We start from the raw sequence: 23601 nt of genomic DNA, 5'->3' as shown, positions 1-23601 counted from the left end.
ATTTTCGTTTCTGGATCACCGCCGCTGAAAAGGCCTGAAAAAACATGATCTTAGACCCCTCGTAAATTAGGGCTTTTGGATCCTTCCCCTGGAGTCTGGAAGCTTCCATGACTCTCTCCTTATCCCAGTAATGATGGAATCGCACCAGGAAAGGACAAGGGCTTTGACCCAGACCTGACCTCTGCGCTGAGACCCGGTGAGCCCTCTCTAACTTCAATCCTCTCATGCCAGTCTCCAAGTCAAGGAATTTCGGAAGCCAATCTTCAACAAATTCCGCAGGCCGCTCACCTTCCTTACCCTCAGGCAGACCAATGATCCGAATGATTTTTCTCCTGCCCCTGTTTTCTAAATCATCCACTTGGTCACGCAAATTACGAACCTGCATCTTCAGGGCTTGGATCTTTTCCTTGAATGAACTGGCATCAGCTTCCACCACTGTTACCCTGTGCTCCACCTCATCCGTCCTCTTCTCCAGGTCTCCCAGCTGCTGCTCCTGCTTCTGCATCATGAGAAAGACTGAAGCCAGCTTCTCTTCAATCTGTTTCTCCAACATCTCGCGAGATTTCGAGAGCTGGTTCACCAGGTTCTGGAGAGTAATCGGCTCCGAGGCTGCTACAGGATGAGCTGCATGCCCAGCCTCAGATGCTCCTCCTCCCTTTTTAGGCATTTCTGGACACCTGAAAATATAGGTAAGTCAATTTTTAAATATTTCTTGGGGCTCCACAATCTTTCCAACGTCCCAAGAAATCCTGATGATCTGGGTTGGGCGGATTAAAGGACCGTCCGGCTCCTGCTGCGATGCGAAGCTCTGCAGTGTGATCTTCTCAGATTGCCGCCATCTTAGTTCCCCCGGAGGTCAATATTGACATAGCCATTAGAGTGTTTGCAGAACCAGTCTTTAACAAATTTCACTATGAACTCTAACCCTTACGTTTGCACAAGACCTTGGCTAGACTAAGAACTGATACTGGGAACCTTTACAGATTAAGGGTACAAGTTTGGTTTGTGTCTCTTATGAAAAGCAGCTGGTTCATTTACCATCGATTGTAATGAAAGGCTCAGGCTCTAGCCTGATGGGGCAAAATTGATTGAGAAAGTTTCACCAGATTGGCTCAACATTTTTCAATTAGAAAATGGCTGCTTGGATGAAGTTCTAAATGAATACCCAGAGATTTTTCAGGAAGGTCGAGGGATTATCAAGGGAGTCAAGGCCATCTTGCATATTGACCAGAAAGTAATTCCACAATTCTGCAAGGCATGCCCAGTGCAATTTGCCTTATGGACAAAAGTAGTGCCTGGAAAGCGAAGAAATCATCAAACCAATCCAGTTTGCAAAATGGGCAGCACAAGTCATATCGATTGTGAAGTCTGACATGTTCAGTTCACCTTTGTGGGGACATTAAACAAATGGTAAATTGCTTTTTTCAGCTGGATAAATATCCAATCCCTTGGCTAAAAAAGTTTATATGCAAATCTGGCAGGAGGGCTGCCCCTCATGAAGCTGGACATGAGCCATCCATACTTGCAATTGCAGTTAGATGAAGATTCCCAAACATATGCTACAATTAATACCCATAAGGATTTGTACCAATATATCAGACTACCATTTGGGATCTCATCTGCCTGTGCAAATTTTCAGCAGACGATGGAGAACATTTTATATGTTGTAACCTAGGTTGCTATTTATTTGTAGACGCTTCTCCCAGGCGGCCTCATGCTTTAAAAGGGAAAAATGTGTGCTCCAGGCATCCCAAGTGTCCTACTTGAGCTACAGAGTCGACAAGGCCAAATTACACCCGTTGGAAGATAAAGTGAGGATGATAAAAAGTGCCCCCACGTCTATTACAGACCTTAGATTTTTCATTGGGCTGGTGAATTATTATGGAAAGGTCATACATAACCTGGTCTCCTTCCTGGCACCTTTGCATCATCTCTTAAAAAAAGTGTCAGGCTTGGCCTCACATAGCCAAGCAGTAGCTTTCAGAGAAATGAAAGCCTCAAAAGGTGTTGGCCCAATACAATCTCAAGTGAGATCTGCTATTGACTGGCGATACCTCCCTGTAAGATATAGGGGTAGTATTAGCTCATAGATGGCGTAATGGAGAGGAATGCCCAAGAGCAAATGCATTCAGGACTTTGGCTAATACAGGATACAAAAACAGCCAGAGAAAGAAGGAAAGTTTTGCAGTCATATTTGGGGTCAAGAAGTTCCATTAATACCTCAGGACATAAAGTTATAATAATAATGGACCACAAACCCTTACTAGGTCTAATTAAAGAGGAAAAGGCTGTGCTGCCTATAGTTTCAGGCCAAATTCAGCAATGAACTTGAATATTAAATACTATGATTACAAGTTGGAATATCATCAGGGTGCCAAGTAGCAAATACAGATGCATTGAGCTGCTTCCCACTGCCCTATCACTGGTGGTAAGGCCACTGGAAGAACCCACAATGGTTTTTAATTTTCTGGACACACTGAGTCACAGCTGACAAAATCAGACTTTAGAAGCAGAAAGATCCAGTCCTGGCAAAACTGAAACAGCTGGTGTTGATAGGGGAAATCAAAGGCCCATCACAACCATAACTGAAACCTTTATGGACCCAGAGAGACCAGATCACAGTAGAGGATGGCATGTTTTTACAGGGAGTAAGAGTTATTGTCCCATGGAAAGGTTGCCACCAGATAATATGCTGAACTCCAGCAAGGTCAGCAAGAAGTTACATCTGGTGGCCAGGATTGTATGCAGACATAACCATGTGATAGGGCAGTGCCCAGAGTGCCAACAAGGACAAAAATTACCAGCAGCATCTCACATTCATGGGAATGGCCAGGGAAACCCTGGACTTGGTTACGCAGGTCCTTTCAGAGGATCAAAATTCTTAGTCATTGTGGATGCCCACTCAAAGTGACTGGATGTGCATAGAGTACATTCGTCAAACACGAGGGCGATATCAGAAAAACTGTGTGCATCTTTTGCAATACATGGATTTCTGGAAGTATTGGTCACAGATAATGGGCCATCATTTACCAGCAGGGAATTAGAGTATTTCTGAAAGTCGAATCACACTTAGCATATAAGGACAGCTCCATACCTTGCATTGTCCAATGGTCTGGCAGAAAGGGCAGTCCAAAGTTTGAAGGCAGGCTTAAATAAAGAGCTTATAGTTTCACTTGATACCAAACTGTCCCAGTTACTACTTGATTACAGGACCACCCCTCATACAACTACAGGGATAGCTCCAGCAGAGTTGCTAATGGGAAGAAGATTCTGCACCAGGTGAAATTTGATCTTTCCGGACTTGGTGGTGGAGCAAGGTTGAAACGGCATCAGGAACGCCAGTGCTGTACACAAGACTCTGCTAAGCCAGAGAGGCAGTTTACTTCAGGGGACGAAGTTTGATGTACAAATCACAGCAACAGTTGTGCATGGGTGAGAGACATAGTCGAATGTAGATCAGGTCCAGTGATGTATAAAGTTCAATCAGGTGCAACAGTCCTGAACAAGGATGTGCACCGCAAATTGGGAGGGAGCAAAACAGGCTCGGCACCGCAGAACAATCGGAAAGATTGTTGGAGCCCATGGGTGCTCCCCCTCCTGTCAAGCATTGAAGAGACCTCAAAATCTAAGATGGACATTGCGAATGTCGCCACCTCAATGCCTTTGCCACCTGAAGAAGAGAATGAATTTCTTTCGAGACGCTCCGGACACAAGAGGTGAGCCACTATACACTACACACTGCCCATATCGAGGCAGAGCTGAAGGAACCAGATCCAGTGCTAAAACGCCACAGGAAGAGCTTTTTCTTTTACTCATTTGTGGGACGTGAGATCACTGGCTGGCTAGTCATAGGGTCATGTTCCTATTTACCCTTGAGAAGGTGGTGGTGAGTTGCCTTCTTGAACCTCTGTAGTCCAACTCCTGTGGGTTGACCCACAATACCATTCGGGAGAGAATTCCAGGATTCCAAAAAAATTCCAAGACTACAAAATAAACTGGCCTATATCCTTGGACTCAGAGACGGAAGAATGTAGTGATCGTAACAAGGTGAGCCAGGTGGACCTCATAGAATATGATTTCCCTGATTGGCGCTGTTAATCTGGTCCAATCAGAGAGCCTGGCTGACAGATAAAAGAACACACAGAACACACACAACATGGGTGCTGGGGAAAAAATAAGCACTACCGCAGTTAGGTGGTAGTGTGGGGTTTAAAAAAAAGAAAAAAAAGAAAAAAATGAAAAGACTGTCAGAGGTTCTGCTCACTCTGAGAGCTGGCTCTGAGGAAGCTCGATCAGTGTCAAGAACTCTCCATGTATAAAGAAAGGGTGACTTGGTGACGGGATACCAATCTTTGTAGAGTTATTTCAGTGGCAACAAGAGAAAAGCATGCTCTGAAGAAATTAATTCATAATAGTCATCTTTAAGGTAAGCATTTCTAGCATCATGCTTTTATTTGGGTAGCTTGACTCATTCAATCCTGCCATTGAAAACTGGACCCAGTAGACAGAAAGAATGCATTTTTTGGGGGGCAAATGAGACTGGGGCAGATGAAAAGCAACATTCTGTTCACTCTGAAGGAGCTGGGTCAGTGTCAAAAACCTTTCACGTGCAAATAGAGAGTGACTTGGTGATGGGACACAAGCCTCTGTGGAGTTATTTTAGTTTAAAAGGTGCATATAGCCCTTTGAACTGTAAAGCTGTGAAAGAAGTTTCAAAACATTCAAGATCAATTAAGATATGTCAAAGTGTCAAACCTGTCAAGACCGTCAAGTCTCAGAGCTGTTAAGAGCTCTCCAAAGCTGTCAAAATGTGTCCTTATGACTGAGAGTGCTTTTCTTTGTGGAGAATAGTCTACAGTATAGAATGTTAAGTGTTAGAACTCTTTTTTCTTCTTGTGTTATAGGCACTAGTGGATACAAAATGAGATAGCATGATGGGGGAAGGGAGAATATGTAGAATTATGAATTGAAATGAGTTGGCATGAAGTTGGCATAGGGGATATGAGGGGCCATGGAGGAGGTTAGAGGGGCATAAGGTCATTTGAAGGACATAAAGTGGTGTGGGTAGAGGGGCACAGAATAGTACAGTGGGTATGAGTGGCCATGAGGGATGAGTAGAGGGTATTGGCATGGAGGAGCATGGAGAGAGTGTGGGGGTGAGTGATGGGGAGGAATGAGAGATGAGAGCTGGGGAACATTTCAGATTTCATTCTTTCATTTTATTTGTTACATGCATTGAAGCTCTGAGATAGGATTTCTGCTCAGCCAACCCTGGCAACTCAGTTCTGAAGAACAGTCACCTGATGTGAAATGTTAACTCTGATTTCCCTCCATAGTTGCTGCCAGACCTGCTGAGCTTTTCCAGCAATTTCTGTTTTTGTTTCCAATTTCCAGCATCCAGGGTTCTTTTAGTTTTTACTTGGCAACTGACATTCTCCTCTGTTCTTTCCGTGTCATTCAGTCCAATTTCCAGTCTAGCCCACATCACAGACTGAAAATGGAGAGTGAGGGAGCCCATTTTTAAAGCTCAAGTTTCCAGAGCCACAAATTCTGTTGCTTCTGGCACCCGATCTGGGAATGAAAATTGGTGCCTGAATTATCCAAAGTACTTATACTACAGAAATGGTCCCCATGGTCCTACTATGATTTTACAACCAGTGCTTCCAAAGAGCCCATTGCCAGCAGTACTTGAGCGTGGATCAGTCTTTTACTTTAAAGTTAAGCTCCTCTGTGATGAAACTATAATGGGAAAACTGATCAGCACTGAAACAGTAATTGTTTTGTACACACGAGGATATATTTTGTGACAACATCCATCTTAAGGCTAATAGCCAGGTTTCAAAAGCTGCATTATAGCTAGAAATATTCATCAGGTTAGGCAGCATCCATTCAGAGAAACAGAGTTCTAAGTCTGAAGCTGATGATGATGCTTTATCTGATGAAACATTATCTCTATTTCCCTCCACAGACGATGCTTGGGTGGCTGAGAATTTCCAGCATTTTGTTTTTATTTCCCATTTCAAGCAGCTTCAGTGTCCTAACTTCTATTCCTTGTCTAAAGATTTCTCACATGTGGCTATAGAAGTGGAAGGAATGAATAATGAGAAAATTTAAAACAGAAGTAAATGCACTTTCTAACGATCAAATAGATGTATAAGCATCTCAAATCGACCTTTTCAAATGAACTGGTCAACCTATTTGTAATGATGTGGAGGTGATGGTGTTGGACTGGGGTGAACAAAGGTAAAAATCACACGACAACAGGCCATAGTCCAATAGGTTTATTTGGAAGTACAAGCTTTTGGAGCACTGCTCCTTTATCAGACAGAAAATGGGGCAGGATCATAGGACACACAATTTATAATAAAAGATCAAAGTATTATACTAACTGATGCAAAGTATTGAACAAAACTAGATTGCAATTAAGTCTTTAATCACTTAGAATGGGTTGACGTTTTCGATTCATTAATATGTCCATCCCAGAGCTTCTTTCAAGTCACATTCCTGAGATAACTTATGGTTTAAAAAAAAGGGACACCTCAGCTCAGAAAATGCATTAAAGGTGTAAGGTTAGAGTCTGTCTGTATTCCAACATTGAGTCAGACTGGTTCTACTTCCAAATTAAGAATTTATAAAATGTCAGATAGACTGACTGCCGACAGATTGTGTGCTTTTTGAACAAAATATATTGCATCTGCAAATGCAAATTCACCCCATAGACTTATATGTATGTGTGTGTGTGTGTGTGTGTGTGTGTGCGCGCGCGCATGCTTGTGAGAGAATGAATGAGAGTGAGTAAGTGTGTTGGAGTATAAGCCTGTGAGAGGGTGTGCGTATGTGTGAGTGTGTAGGGGTGTGTGTCTGAGATAGAGCGTGCTTATGAGAAAGGGTCTGCGTGAGTGTGTGAGTGTGATCGTATCTAAGAGGGTGTATATGTGTGCATGTATAGTCTAGTGGGGTCACCTGTAGTGTGACACGAACCCAAGATCCTGGTTGAGGCTAACCTTATGAATACCGAACTTGGCTCTCAGCCTCTGCTTGGCAAGTCTGCATTGTTGCAGAGTATCCCAAAGTCTGCCACGGAGGACAGTCACCCGAAGATCCGAGGTCAAATGTCCCTGACCACTGAAGTGTTCCCCAACTGGGAGGGATCATCCCTGTCTGGCTGTTGTTGCGCGGTATCCATTCATTCGTTGTTGTAGCGTTTGCTTGGTTTTGCCAATATACCATTCCTTGAGGCATCCTTGAGGCCTGCAGAATATGAGAAAAACAACGTTTGCCGAGTCACATGAGTATCTGCTGTGCATGTGGTGGGTGGTGTCGCCACATGTAATGATAGTATCCATGTCTTGCAGCGGTTGCCATGATAGGGTTGTATGCTGTTACACTTGATGTTGTCCTCAAGGCTGGGCAGTTTGCTGCGAACATTGACATGTTTTACGTTTGGCGGATATTCAAAAGCAAGGAGTGGAGGTGTAGAGAAGACCTTGGAAAGGTGCTCATCCTCGTCGATAATGTGTTGCAGACTGCAAAGACGATGCCATAATTTCTCCACTCCTGGGAAGTACTGGACAACAAAGAGCACCCTGTCGGTGTATCCTGTGCCTGTCTCCTGAGGGGGTCAGTACAGTTTCTCATTATGGCATATCAGAACTGGCTACTGATGAGTTGGACATCATTTCCTTTTCTTATGAGAGTGTCCTTCAGCACTTTCTGGTGTCTGTCGCATTCCTCTTCAACCGAACAGAATCTGTGCATGCATAGGGCTTGTCTATAGGGTATGACTGTCTTAATATGTTTAGGGTGGAAGTTTGAGAAGTGCAGCATCATGAAGTTATCTGTTGGCTTGTGGTAGATTGAGGTGCCTGTCCTTGATGGAGATGCATGTGTCCAAGAATGAGATTCTAAAGCGCAGTCCATGGTAAGCCTGATGGTGGGATGAAACTTGTTTATATCACTGCGTAGTTGTTGCAGTGACTCCTGGCCATGGGTCTAGAGGAAGAAAATGTCATTAATATATCTGGTGTATAGTGTTGGTTGAAGGTCCTGTGCAGCAAAGAATTTTTATTCAAACTTGTGCATGAAAATGTTGGCATATTGGGTTGCAAAGTTGATCCCCATGGCTGTTCCATGTATCTCAATAAAGAACTGGTTGTCAAAGGTGAAGACAATGTGGTTGAGGATGAAGTGGATGAGTTGTAGGATGGTGCCTGGAGATTGGCAGTTGTTGGTATGTTGTAGCGATGCCATCATTGTGGGGGATGCTGGTGTAGAGTCCTGAAATGTCCATTGTGATGAAGAATGTTCCTGGTTCGATTGGAATGTGGGTGCTGAGTTTTTGTAAGAAATCTGATTGTTCCGATTCGTTGGTTGTCTCATTGGGACCACTGCTAACACCTTGGAAGGATTCTCAGAGTCTCATTTGTCTGATGAATTCCTTCCTGTCTGTCACAAGACCACTGGGGTCCATTTTGGTGATGGGACCGAAGTTGAGCCCTCAACTGAGAACTTCAATCTCTTCCAGTTCAAGGGTGTGGTCCAATAAGTTGACAATCAATTTCCCCATGGTGGTACTGTTTTCAACTGTGGTGCAGGGGAGGCTTGGCTACAGCTGGTGATGTCAAGTTTCTCCAGTTTCTTGTCCTTGGTTTGAATGTAGGTGGTGTAGTTCCATCGCCTTGTCTGCTTGGCAGTGTCTCATAACTGTACTGCTATATCTTGAGTGAAAACTGAGAATAGGACTCTATCTTGATTTCAAAGTTATGGCGCCTGCTGTAGAGTTGGTATACTACATGACTGATGAGTTCATGAGAGGTGTGACGGCAAAGTCTCTAAGTGTAGGCTGTGTTGTAGGTTGACTTGAGTCTGCTCATGATCCATCGTCCTTTTGGGATCTTTCCTGCTTTCTTGCATTTCTGCAGAAACTTGATGATTGCGTTGATATGCATGATCTTCTTGGAGAGCTTCTCGACTTTGAGTCGGCAGTTGGTGACATCAACGGTAACCATGATGTGGAGGTGCCAGCGTTCCCTCCCAGTCAGGGAACACTTCAGCAGTCAAGGACATTCGGCCTTGGATCTTTGAGTGACCGTCCTCCAAGGCGGACTTTGGAATACGCAACAACGCAGAGTCACCGAGCAGAAACTGATAGCCAAGTTTGGTATCCATGAGGATGGCCTCAACCGGGGTCTTCAGTTCATGTCACACTACAGGTGACCCCACTACACTATACATGCACTCTTACACAGGATCACACACACACACACAAGTCTATGGGTGAATTTGTATTTGCAGATATTTTATTTTATATTTTGTTCAAAAAGCACACAATCTGTAGGCAGTCAGTCCATATGACATTTTATAAATTCTTACTTTGGAAATAGAACCGATCTGACTCAATGTTCGAATACAGACAGACTCTAATCTCTCACCTTTATTGCATTGTCTAAGCTGAGATGTCAATTTTTTTTAAACCTTATCTTGGGAATGTGACTTGAAAGAAGTTCTGGGATGGACATATTAATGAATCGAAATCTGCAACCCAGTCTAAGCGATTAAAGACTTAACAGCAATCTAGGTTTGTTTAATATGTTGCATCAGTTGTATGACATTTTGATCTTTTGTTATAAATTCTGTGTTCTTTAACCATCCCACTAGCTATCTGACAAAGGAGCAGTGCTCCAAAAGCTTGTTATAGCCTGTTGGGCTATAACCTGGCATTGTGTGACTTTTAACTTAATCTATTTGTAGATTGTAGATTTGTAGATTGTGCTTGTTCAATAGATTTCTTAGGCTAAATAGATCGAAAGGTATAGGAAGAGGCAGAAATAGGATACTGAGTTGGATGATCAGCTATGATCATATTGAATGATGGAGTAGGCTGATGGCCGAATGGCCTACTCCTACTTTCTATGTTTCCATGTTTTTTTATTCAGCCCACCACTCCATGCTTGTATTCATCCTTCATATGAGCATCTCCCACCCTTCTTCATCTAAACCTATTAACACACCCTGAATTCCTTTCTCCATCATGAATTTGAGAGGCATGTAGATAAATATATTTATGCTATTCACCTCAACTGTGCTTTGCTGCAGCGGGTTCCACATTCTAACTTTTCTCTGTGTAAAGTCATTTCTTCTGAATTTTTAGTTGGATTTTTTGGTAACTATTTTTTCTTTATTTGGTTTATGTAACAATTAATTTAACGTAATGGTTGGTCTTTTCCACAGTTTCAAAATGAATTTGGCTATGTCATCCAAATTAATATTTAACATTTAAACATTTAACTTGTAAAACACAATATTATGTAAACTTTGAATATTTTCAAGTAAAACCCAGTTCTTCATTTTATAATGACTATAAACAAAATTTTACAAAGTTAACGCTTAAAATTGAAAAGACTTGAAGAGATCTAAAAAATTGATGTCGTGGATGAGGGACTTCATTTATGTGGAGGCTGGAGAAGATGAGATTATTTCCTTCAGGAAGCAGAGAGTGTTAAATAGAAATAGTTTTTAGGATTTCTATTCAATGAAGGATTTCAAAGGAGGAAAAAGAGAGAAACTTATAGGGCAGTCAGTAACCAGAGGACAAAGATTTAGAATAATCGGCTGAAGTACCAGAGGAGAAATGAGTTTGTTTTTTAAATACAGAGAATCATTAGGATCTGGAATGATGGTGAAGCTTTCAAAAGTAAGTTAAATATTCACTTCAAGGAAACATTTCCAGTACTATGGGGAAAAGGAGCAGAATTAGTTTTTCAAAGAGCAAACCGGCTCAATGGCTTCTTTCTGTTCTGCATGAATTTATCATTTCATAAATATTATTAAATATTATTGCATTACAAGTGTGATCAATGTCATAATCACTATTTTGTCATGGATTCACCTTTAGTTTAAATTCCCGCTCCTTGGTAACTCTAGTAAGTAACTTGGCTTTCTGGCGATTTAATGCATCAACAAGTGCATCACACTGTGCCACAAGGCATGCCTCAACTTCCACTCCATTCTCCTATAAAATGGAAAAGAGAATTACAGTGAGGGCTAGAAACATTGGGTGTCAGATCTACTTATAATGTTGAAAACAAAAAATGCTGGAAATCACGGCGAGTCAGGCAGCATCCATGGAGAGAGAGCACGCTAACGTTTCGAGCCTAGATGACTCTCCATCAGAGCTGATATGAATTTGGAGGGGGCAGAATTTATGCAATGGTGGCTGGGGGGAGTGCTAGGGGTGAAAGAGTTCCTACCATGCAGATTAAGTGATTGGAGTGTGATATTGGCAGACCTGCTGTGATTTCCAGCATTTTTTATTTTCAGTACAGATTCTAGCATCTGCAGTAATTTGCTCCTAATTAAAACATAGTTTCTATTGAAAAACTATTTATAAATGCAACACAAAGGCCTTGATCTTATGGTTTTTTGCCCAGGTATGAGCCACATTGAGTTTGGTGGAGTGATTCTTGCTGTGAGACCGAGTGAGTTTTCTTGTCATAAAGTACTAAATTCACCGTACTAATTGGCATTTCAACCCTTATGGCAAGTATCATGTCCAAATCTGACCACCTTACCATGCGTCGTTCCCAGAATAACTCAACACTCACTGGAGAATCTGGAATTGACGGTCGTCTCTGGCACTGGTGCCATCTTTAAAAAGCCATTTTGCACCTGGACAGACCAGCCCTGCACAGTTCCAGACATTTACCCAGAATTGGCAGATAGGGGAAATTTCTCACTCCGCTTTGCAGTCATGGTCCTGGAGATCTTGATGGATGGGTTGGTATACAAACAAGATTTCCTTTTCTCCAGAACCAGCAGTGTAGGCCAACGCAGCAAACTACATCAACCTGCTCTGATGTTGCTATCCAGTTAAAGTAGATTCAGTAGTTTGGAGAAATGTATAACACTGAACAAAGAATGTTAATGTCCTTCTCCACCCTGCCAGGATGAATGCCAACAGCTTCTCTGTGATACCTCACCCTCACTCTCTCTTTCTGTGACTGGATCTACCTCCCACCAAGTTTCGTGCTCTACCACTCTAACTATTGACTGAAACATCTTTCCCACTTCTGGTGAGGCTGTTAGCAAGTTGTTTAACATGCAATATTTATATCACATGGAAACTTGCTGCTTCTTAGCAAGAATCTCAACATGCTGCTTGGGAAAAGTGTCCAAGATAAACACCTTGACAAACACCTTGCCCAATTCCACCACTCATTTTGCCATACCCCACGTCACTCAGACTCCAATAAGATTCTGGCCAAAATATTTTAGTTTTGCAAATATCACCATCAACAAACTAAAATAAGATTTATTCACTCAAACTTTTAGTATAAATATAGTTTACAATTTTTAAAAATTCATTGTTTGATTGTGTGTACTTTACACAACAACATTTATGTTTAAAATAAGGCTAGCAAATATTTCTAACACCAGATGCTGCAGACTGTGTCAGATGAACATACAAGTGGCTTACACCAGTGATGAACCCCTACCCAGGTCTCACTCTTAGACTCCAATCTGAGCAACAATGAATGTAGAAGCACAAAGCAAAAAAAACAAAACTCCTTGTTCTGCAGGCTAAAAAGACATTGGCAGTAATTATAGAGTAGGCAATGCGGCAAGGCAGACAAAAAGATAAATTTAGTTTAAAAATAAGCAAATTTACCACAGAATTTAATATATGGAAACATCATTTATATTTCTACAGTTCTTAGATCACATGTCAGAAAGTCATAGAGTCATACAGCATCAACCAATCCACACTGACCACGTTCCCAAACTAAACCAGTCTCACCTAGTTCTCAATGCTGGCAAAACCAAGGAACTCATTATTGACTTTTGGTGGGATGTTACTCATGCCCACCTACACACTAACAGCATAGAGGTGGAACGAGTGGAGAGAGGCAAGCTCCTGGGAGTGGTCATCCACAACAAGCTTCATGTGGATGCACTGGTCATAAAGGTCCAACAACATCTCTTCTTCCTCAGGCAGCTGAGAAAATTTGACATGACAGCAAATACCCTTGCCAATTTTAATAGGTGTGCCATCGAGAGCATTTTGTCTGGATGTATCACTACCTGGTATGGCATATGTACCATTCAAGATCAGAGACGGTTACAGAGAGTGGTGAACTCGGCCCGGACAATCACAAAGACCAACCTCCCATCTACAGAATCCATCTCCCGGGCCTGCTGTCAAGGAAAGGCCGCCAACATTCTCAAGATCCATCCCACCCTCTACCATCAAGGAGAAGGTACAGAAGCCTGAACACATGCACCAGCCGGTTTCAAAACAGTTTCTACCCTGCTGTTGTTAGAATACTGAATGGACTCACAAACTCTTAGCATTCGCCTGTACCTGTGTTTTGGTTTCTGCCGCTGTTTACCTAGTATTTACTTATCTATGTTACTTAACTATGTGATCTGCCTGTATTGCTTGCAAGACAAAGCTTTTCACTGTGCCTCAGTATGCGTGACAATAAATTAAATTAAATTCAACCTGCCTGCATTTGGCCCATTTTCCTCAAAACCTTTCCTATTCCTGTACTTATCCAGATGGCCTTTAAACATTGTAAGTGTACCTGCATCCATCACTTCCTCTGCCAGTTCATTCCACACACCAACCACTCTCTGTGTAAAAATGTTGCTTCACAAGATCACAGGCTTCCAGTCTGAAAAACAATCTTCTACTACCACCTTCTGTCTCCTACTAGAAAGCCAATTTGTATCTAATTGGCAAGCTCACCCTGAATCCCATGTGATCTAACTTTACTAATTAGTCTACCATGGAGAACGTTATCAAAGTCCAAATAAGTTACATTGTAAAATAATTTCCAGTACTTAATTGAAAATAGCTGCATGCTTATAGTATTTTCTCTTTGTCTACAATGTGGATTATTTTATTTTAATAAGACATTTTAGACTTTGTTTATTCTCTTAGTTGACTCATCATAGCACTCCTTTCTCCAAGTATATGTCTACAAGTAACCCATCAAGTATATTAGATCTGTTACCATAACTGTTGATTTCACAGCAGCTCCTTGGATCAAATTAACACTGTCCAATCTAGCTTCTTGGTTTACAATCACTGTACCCAGATCTGGCACTTATCTAGGCTGCTCTGTATTGAGGGGTCTATCTACAAATATTGTTGGGATCAGAAATTGCATACTAATGGCAACAGACAGAAAGGTTAATTCAGTGATGTGAGCAGTTCATTCGTTGTCCATCACAATTATCCAAATTGCTTTTTGCAGCTGCATCTTCTCTGAAAGGAAGTAGTAGTTTACAACATACTGCAAGTGGGCAAGCAGAACCCACTGAAAGAAAACATGAGTGTTGGACCATTTTCTTTCAACTGAAACTTCACAAAGCAACCATGCATGGGATGTCCAAAATCTTAAACTCAACTTACCTGAATTAATTGGATCATATTTTTCAAATGTACCAAAAACTCTTTGGCCTCCTTTGCTTTGTCAGACACACCATTTAATGCCTGAGACAGTTGAGCCTAGAAAATAAAAATTTGCACGGTCAATAGTTTTCCATTTACACATTTCAGTCATGAAGTTTCACCTTCTAGTCTCATCTTCAAGTTATATATGGAAGGTTGGTTCTTTGGGTAAAACTCTCTTAAAAAAGAAACCTATGATTTCAACCCCTTACACATCTAAGTCAGTGCTTAAAAATACAATAACAAATTGCAACAATGCTGTGGCTTTAAGAGGTGCAATTTGTCCTGGTTTCTTTTAGAGAGAAATTGGGAGATAGGTGACGAGAAGTCTATGAAAAGATAAACAACTTGTGAAGCCTTGTATTTTTTTTAAAAGCTAAAATAATAAAAGCAGCCTAAATGGTTGTGATCAAGCTCAGACCCACAGAACCAGGGAATTTTAGTTTTCAGCAACAGTTGCTGTTGAGGTCTTGAAAAAATAGGAGCTACTTTTCCCTCTCTCAGATACAGTCAAAATTTAGGGGTTCTCTTCCTAGGCTGCTAGACTGCATGTGAGATAAATCTGTTAAACTGAATTTACCTTTTGTCAAGGGTGTGCTTATGAAGTGTTACAATATTAGAACAATTAATTAGTAATAGTTACTATGCCTATTATTCTGTTAAGTTTATCAATAGAGTTAAATTATTCCAAGTTCTTCTTTTTTTAGTTGCATTTTAATTATAATGTTTGAATTAATTGTGTTTTGCTTAACGTCGAGTAGTTACATCTGGAACACAGTACCTGACATTTACCTTGAAATTAAGAAACAGTTAGGGTCTAGGCTACCTTCTTAATATATTTTGAGGGGTCTGGTCTGGTCTGGTCCATAATTATTGGGGGCTTTTGTCAGGATCAAAATCTCTAATTTCAGGATTTGGGATTATTGAAATCAAAGGTAAGTATTAGTGCATTTTATTTCACGTGTTGAATTTGGTTGGTTCAAACAGTGTGCCTTGTGTAGTAATGACTCTTTCGGTCAGTAAGAGCTTCCTAGAGGGTGGAAGAAGCCACCTCAGGAGTTTTACAGACAGTAAGCAAGGCAAGGGTTTCAGAATCGGCAAACAAGCTGGAATTGGGGTTGCCTGTGTCTGCGAAGAAAGGAAAGATATTTGTGGCAATCGTGGAGCATTTATAATTGCCAGGAACGTCATCAGAATCTTTGGAAATGGCTAAAATTCAATTGCAATTGAAGCAGCTTGAATTAGAGACGAATGAAAAGTAAAGAATAGCTTTGGCAGAACAAAAAGAAAGGGGGGGGTGCGGAATGCAGAGGAGGTTCACTTGGTTGATTCCGGAATTGAGAGAGTTGGTTTATGAGGAGAGATTGAGTGGACTGGAACTATACTCATTGGAGTTTGGAAAAAAATTAGGGGAATCTTATAGAAACATATAAAACTATGAAGGGAATACATATGATAGAAGCCAGGAGGTTGCTTCCACTGTCAGGTGAAACTAAAATTAGGTGGCATAGCCTCAAGGTAAGGGGGAAAAGATTTAGCAGAGTTGAGGAGGAACTTCTTCACCTAAAGGGTTGTGAATCTGTGGAATTCCCTGGCCTTTGGAGTAGTTGAGGCTGGCTCGTTGAATGTTTTTAAGGCAAAGATAGATAGATTTTTGAACAGTAACAGAATTAACGGTTATGGTGAGTGAGCACATAAGTGGAGCTGAGCCCACGAAAAGATCAGCCATTATTTTATTGAATGGTGGAGCAGGCTCACTGGGCTTTGTGGCCTACTCCTGCTCATATTTCTTATGTTCTTATGTTCTTACATAGAAAGTATGCTTACTGAAGAGGATAGTGATGACGAGCAAACCCATGGTAGTGAAAGGTCCAGTGCGGATCTGTTTAATTATGTTCAACCATTGGCTAACTTCAAAAACAAGGATATAGAAGCTTTTGAGATTTCATTTGATAAAGTGATTAAACAAACAAAATAGCTGGTGACCACTTGGATATTGTTGATCCAAACAAAATTAATAGGTAGAGCTAGCGAGGTATTTGCATCACCATCAGATGAGGCATTTGGGAGTATAATAAGATGGAAAATGCCATCTTAACCGCACATAAGCTAATACCAGAGGCCTACAGACAATATTTCACGAATCTAAGGATGGACCCCGGTCAAACGTACATTGAATTTGAAAGGACCAAACAAAGTAATCTTGCTCGGTGGATAAGGGCATTGAAAATTGATGAAATAAATAGAGAAAATATTATTTTGGAGGAGGTCAAAAGTTCACTTTCTGAAGTAATGAGAACTCGTGGAAGAGCAGAGAATTAAAACTGCAAGATTAGCAGTGAAAATGGCAGATGATTATGAACTGGTTCATTTATCAAAGTTTGGCTTCTGACATCAATTTCAGTTGGTGAGGGAAAGAAATTGGGGAAAAGAGAAATCCTCCAATGGTAAGGTAAAAGGAGATCTCATTGAAGATAGTAAAGATACTTTATCACAGGGTAAAAAGGAAACCCATGAGGGAGAAAGCGAAGTTAAATAAAAGGTGTTTTCACTGCAATAAAGTTGGCCACATGATGTCACAGTGTTGGTGGTTTGGAAAAAGCACTGGGAAGATGGATGTGGGAAAACCGGAAAAGCCAGTTAGTTTTGTTGAAGTGATCAAAAAAAAACACAGTGGAAGCTAAAAAGCTGCATCAGAATATATAGCCTTGTCAGGGGTTGGTTGAAAAGAAAGGGCCAGATCTCTTTAAAGAACTTACTTGTAAGGGTAAGGTTTACTCGCATATGCCAAGTGGAGCAGGTAAAAGAAGATCAGACTCAGTATATTAAGTACTAATTGGCTGCCACATTTATCTAAGTAACCCCAGTTGTATTCCAAAAATAATTCAATAACTTTCCTGAACATGTTATGTATTGTGGAGCTGCTAGGTACAGTAATAGATTGATGAAATACTATCTGCATGTAATGATAGAATGTGCCCCAGTGATAAAATGACCTGATTTCTAACTATGATACTGACTTTGACTGAATATGAGACAATTGTCCCATTGACACTGTAAGCAGAATAAAATATATAGAGTTAGAAGTGAAAATAAACAATTTTTTCACCAGGTTAAATCTGGATTGAGGTTTGTTTGGCTCAGGCAACACAATGTATCCCATCAGAGAATAATGGGATCTTGACAGATGGACCAATGGGCCAAGGAGTGGCAGATGGAGTTCGATTTAGATAAATGTGAGGCGGTGCATTTTGGAAAGGCAAATCAGAGCAGGGCTTATACACTTAATGATGAAGAGCTTATGCCTGAAACAAGGATTCTCCTGCTCTTCGGATGCTGCCTGACCAGCTGTGCTTTTCCAGCACCACACTCGTCGACTCTGATCTCCAGCATCTGCAGTCCTCACTTTCTCCTAGTTGATTATACACTTAATGATAAGGTCCTGGGGAGTGTTGCTCAACAAAGAGACCTTGGGTGCAGGTTCATAGTTCCTTGAAAATGGAATTGCAGGTAGATAGGATAGGGAAGAAGGTGTTTGGTATGCTTTCCTTTATTGGTCAGAGCATTCAGTATAGGAGTTGGAAGATCATGTTGAGGCTGTACAGGACATTGGTTAGGCCACTTTCAGACTATTGTGAGTAATTCTAGTCTCCCTCCTATCAGAAGGATGTTGTGAAACTTGAAAGGGTTCAGAAAAGATTTACTAGGCTTGCCAGGGTTGGATGGTTTGAGCTAAAGGGAAAGGCTGAATAGGCTGGGGTATTATTCCCTGGAGTGTCGGAGGTCGAGGGGGTGACCTTACAGAGGTTTGTAAAATCATTAGGGGCATGGCTAGGTTAAATAGACAAAGTCTTTTCCCTGGGATGGGGTAGTCCAGAACTAGAGGGCATAGGTTTAGAGTGAAAGGGGAAAAATTTAAAAGGGACCTAAGGGGCAACTTTTTCATGTAGAGGGTGATGCATGTATGGAATGAGCTGCCAGAGTAAGTGGTGGAGGCTGGTACAGTTACAACATTTAAAAGACATCTGGATGGGTATATGAATAGGAAGGGTTTAGAGGGATATGTGCGAGAAAATGGGACTAGATTAGTTTAGTTTATCTGGCCAGCATGGATGAGTTGGACCAAAGGGTCTGTTTCCGTGCTGTACATCTCTATGACTCTATAACTATGATGTAGATGATGCTACCATTATATAAGGCACTATATAAATGCTAATTTCACTTTTTATGAATATATAATTATGTGATATTTCTGAATAATATGCTAGCTGAGAACGAGACAATTAATCCTTTATAATAAGCTCACCGTCTAGCAAAGATCTGTTAAAATCTCAATTTCTGATTTGCTTAGATTCTCAATACTGTAAATCTCTGTTGCTCTGCATCATGTAATCAGATTAACAATAAACCATCTGAGCCACTTTACCATCTGAGTTGCAATGCATGGTAACAGGTACGTAGGTGGTTGGTGAAAATAACTTGAAAGCCTTCCAGCTACATAGCTTGTCTACTGAATCATACCTTTTAATGATAGCATGCAATTTGGAGAATAACAGTGATGCATGGAAAATAAGTGATGCTGTCTTCATTACATTATTGTGCATCTCTTTCTTGATAGCAGAGGTTAATGTGGTGTCAAAGTAAGCTTGGGAGTTGCTGTAGAGCAACTGGAAGATCCTACTTACTGTGGCAACACTAATTGTTGGATGAACTCAGTAGATCTTTTAGCATCTGTAGAGGGAAAGTTAATCTTCTAAGTACAGCATCCCTTCTTCAGAACCAATAGCAGCTAAGTAGAGATGGTACTTATGCTGATACCAGGGGGTCAGAGTGGATGGGGTAGGAGTGTGTGGGGAGGTAGAGATGGAGACCTGAGAGTGAGAAAGGAGATCAGGCAGATGAAGGGATGGGTGATAGTTAGCCAGAAAGCTGCACGGTCCTCACAAGGAAGATGACATACAATCTTTTCAGCTTGCGCTGAGCCTCGCTCCTTCAATGTCCTCGATCCATCCCCATACCCCAGGCTGTGTCATGACATAGGCTGCTAATGCCCAAAACGTCATTTCTCCTGCTCCTTGGATGCTGCCTGACCTGCTGCACTTTTCCAGCAACTCATTTTTCAGCTCTGATCTCCAGCATCTGCAGTCCTTACTTTCTCCTGCTTTCAGCAGAGCCAACCTATTTTCACCTACTCATTATCCCATCATCAGCTTTTCTCCTTCCCTGGTTTACTATCAGCAATCCCTTTGACTGCCTAACTGTCTTTCTCTGGCTCTGAGTTCTGTCGCCACCTAACGGCTCACTCCTTTTCCATACAATCATAAGATATAGGCGTTGAATTAGGCTATTCAGACCATTGAGCCTACTCCACCATTTGATCATGGCTGATATGTTTCTCAACCCTATTTTTATGTTTTCTCTCCGCAATCCTTGATCCCTTACCAATCATGAACCTATCTATCTACCTCTGCCCTAAACACACTCAATGACTTGGCTTCCACAGCACTGCAGCAATGAGTATCACAGATTAACCACCCTTTGGCTGAATAAATTCCTCCTCAGTTCAAAAGGGTGATCCCTTCATTCTGAGGCTGTGACCTCAGTTCCGAGGCTCTGCTAGTACTGAAAACATCTTCTCCACATCCACTCTATCCATGCCCCTCTGTATTCTGTAAGTTTCAATCAAATCCCCCGCTCATTCTTCTAAATTCCATCGAGTACGACAAGCCCTTCATCCCCTGGATCATACTTGTCAACTTACTATGAATCCCCTACAATTCCAGCACATGTTTCCTTAGCTAGGGATCCTTAACTGCTCACAAAACTTGAAATGTGGTCTGACCAGAGCCTTACACAGCTTCAGCAGTACATCTTTGCTCTTGAATTCTAGCCCTCTTGAAATAAAAATGCAAACATTGCATTTGTCTTCATAACTGCTAACTACACCTGCATGTTAATCTTAAGAGAATCCTTAAGAGAACTAGATTCTCATGTTTCTTTGTGCTTCAGAATTCTGAAGCATTTTCTCATTATTCCTACCAAAGTGCATGACATCACACATTCCCATGTTATATTCTATCTACCACTACTTAGCCCAATCTCCTAACCTGTCCAAATCCTTCTGCAACCTCCCCAGCCCTCAACACTACCTGTCCGTTCACCTATCTTTGTGACAACTACAAACATAGCAACAATACCCTCAGTTCATTTGTCCAGATTGTTAATGTCTAACATGAATAGCTGTGGTCCCAACACTGACCCCAGCAGAACTCCACTAGTCACCGCCTGGCATCCTGGAAAAAATCCTTTCATCCATACTCTCTGCCTTCTGTCAGTCAGCCAATCCTCTATCCATGCCAGTAGTTTGACCTTAACACCATGTGCTCTTATCTTATTCAGCAGCCTCTTGTGCAGCACCTTGTCAAAGGCCTTCTGGAAATCCAAATACATCATGTCCACTGGCTGTTCTTTGTCTAACATGCTTGTTACCTCCTCAAGGAATTCTAACAGATTTGTCAAGCATTTCTCATGCTTAAAAGGTGATTCAGCCCTATTTTACCATGCCCTTCCAAGTACTTCGCTATCTCATTCTTAATAATGGAATCGAAAATCTTGCCAATACCGAGGTAAAGCTAACTGATCTATCGTTTCCTGTATTCTGCCTCCCTCCTTCTTAAACACGAGTGTTGCATTAGCCATTTTCCAGTCCTCTGGATCCCTCCCAAATTCCAGTGACTCCTATAAGGGCACCACCTATATTTTGAACTTCTCAATGCAGTTGTGTTTGCATCCATGCAATTGAATGGTGACTATTCCATCTTAAAACTTTAAAATATACTCAAAGGAAAAGAAATTAGTAGGAAATCAGAGAAATGATAGACTACAAAAAGCTTCCTTCCTGTACTAGAGAATTCTATTCTCCTCTCTTAAATGAACATTACAAATCTATTGAGGGCAGAATAGGAAAAATGTCTTAATGCTAGCTGAGATTGAAAGATTTTGGGAGGCTATTGCAAATTTTGGTTCTGCATTGATTCAGCATCACTGCAGGTGGACTCTGTGTCCCTGACTATCTGAGCTGGCTGAGTCCTAACAAACATACTTGCTAAACTGAGTTAAGGAACCAGCAAGAGGGAAAAATCTACTTGACCTCGCCTTTGTCAATTAACCTGGTGCAGATGCGCAATCCATGAAATTATTGGTAGGAGTGACTTTTGAACTTTCTTTGTAGACACAAAGTTCACACCAAGGAAACTGTCCATCATGTTTTGTACTACTATCTCTGTGTGAAATGAGTCAGAGTTCAAACAGATGTGGAACTCAAAGCTTGGTATCCATCTACAGCCTCAAAGCTTGGCATATCTGCCACTCTAATATTATGATCAAGCAAAACATCAACTTTGGTTCAATGAAGAATGCAAAAGGGCATGACAGGAACAGACCAGACATACCTAAAAATTAAGTATCAGTCTGTCATAAAACACAGGACTACTTGGAGAAACAGCAGAAGCAGCATGAGATCGACAGGGTTAAGTAATCCGACAAACAGAATAGGTCTAGGCTCTGCATATTTACCCCATGAAGGGGGAAATCATACTAAGCACAAAGGAAGTTAGTTCTGCTGTTGGGGGTCAATTATCTTAGCCCCGGGACATCACAGCAGACCTGTAGTTCTTCCTCAGGATAGTGTTCTAGACCCAAACATCAATGATCATTCCTCCACCATGAGGTCAGAAGTGGCAATGGTCATTGTTTGATCATACATTCCTCAGGTACTGAAATAGTCCATATCTATATGCAGCCACACCTAGAAACATCCAAGATTTGGTTCATAAGGGGCAAATAACATTTGTGCTGTACAAGTGGCAGACAATGAACATCATTAACAAGAGAGAGTATGTAATCATCGCCCCTAAGTGTTTAATGGCATTACCACCACTGAAACCCCACTATCAGCAGCCTTGGGGTTACCATTGACCAGAAACTGAACTGTACTGACCATATAAATTCTGTGACTACAGTAGCAGGTCAGGGACTATGAATTCTGGAAAAAGAAAATAATTTCCTATCTGCCCGATGCCTCTTCACCTTCTATGGCACTACTCAGGAGTATGATACAATACTCTCATTTGCTTGTATGGGTGCAGCTTCAGCAATACACAAAGTTAACACCATCTAGAACAGCGCTGCCCACTTGATAGACAGTCCTCCTATTATATTAAACATTCATTCCCTCCACCATCCAGAATATTAACCGAACAACAGTGAAGGAACAGCAATATAGTTCCAAGTCAGATTTTTAACTTTATCCACCCCAGTCCAACGCCGGCACTTCCACTTCAAGTCAGGATAGTGTAACTTGAAGGAGAATTTGCAGCAAGTGGTGAGTAGCTCAGTGACAGCATCTAGTCAGGGACACAGGATCCACCTGCAGTGATGCCTAACCTGAAAGATTATATAACACAGAACCAAAATTTGCAGTAGCCCCCCAAAATCTTTCAATCTCAGCTATTGCTAGCATTAAGACATTTTTCTGTTCTGCCCTCAATAGATTTGTATTGTTTATTTAAGAGAGGAGAGTAGAATTCTCTAGTACAGGAAGCTTTTTGTAGCTCACCATTTCTCTGATTTCCTACTAATGTCTTGTCCTTTGAGTATATTTTAAAGTTTTTAAGACGGAATAGTCACCATTCAATTGAATGGATGCAAACACAACTGCATTTGAGAAGTTCAAAACAATCAAGTTCAGTGTGTACTATCTACAAGATGCACAGCAGTAATTCACTAAGGCTCCTGAAACAGCACCTTGCAAGCTCATGATTTCGACCACTCAGATGGACAGGGGCAGAGCTGCATGGTAACACCACCCAGTGCAAGCTCCCCTCTAAGTTACCTTATCCTGACTTGGAAGTATATCACCATTCCTTCACTGTTATTAGGTCAAAATACTGGAACTCTCTTGCCAATAGCACTGTAGGTATCTCTGCACTCTGCACTCCAATAACTGCAATAGTCCGTGATGACAGCTCATCACTTTCTCCTGGGTATTTAGTGATACACAATAAATGCTAGCCTAGCCAGCAACACGAACATCCCATGAGCAAATAAAAGAAAATTGAATGAACAGAAAGTACTTTGAGTGAAAT

At 41.3% G+C, this 23601-nt stretch overlaps 1 protein-coding gene across 2 annotated transcripts in view; it reads right to left on the bottom strand.

Annotated features, from left to right (window-relative positions):
• Positions 1–23601, bottom strand: part of LOC122542764 (E3 ubiquitin-protein ligase TRIM9) — a 60720-nt gene that overhangs the window by 34062 nt on the left and 3057 nt on the right. For both annotated transcript variants that reach the window (XM_043680780.1, XM_043680790.1), the window contains exons 2-3: positions 14417–14512; positions 10889–11011 (exon numbers count right to left, since the gene is read on the bottom strand). In XM_043680780.1, coding sequence (XP_043536715.1) covers positions 10889–11011; positions 14417–14512 — 219 coding nt within the window. The remainder of the gene's footprint in view (positions 1–10888; positions 11012–14416; positions 14513–23601) is intronic.

The sequence above is a fragment of the Chiloscyllium plagiosum genome, chromosome 3, assembly GCF_004010195.1.
Source record: "Chiloscyllium plagiosum isolate BGI_BamShark_2017 chromosome 3, ASM401019v2, whole genome shotgun sequence".
Taxonomy (NCBI): Eukaryota; Metazoa; Chordata; class Chondrichthyes; order Orectolobiformes; family Hemiscylliidae; genus Chiloscyllium; species Chiloscyllium plagiosum.
The sequence above is the reverse complement of the archived record's forward strand: the minus strand, read 5'-3'. Positions and strand labels throughout refer to the sequence as shown.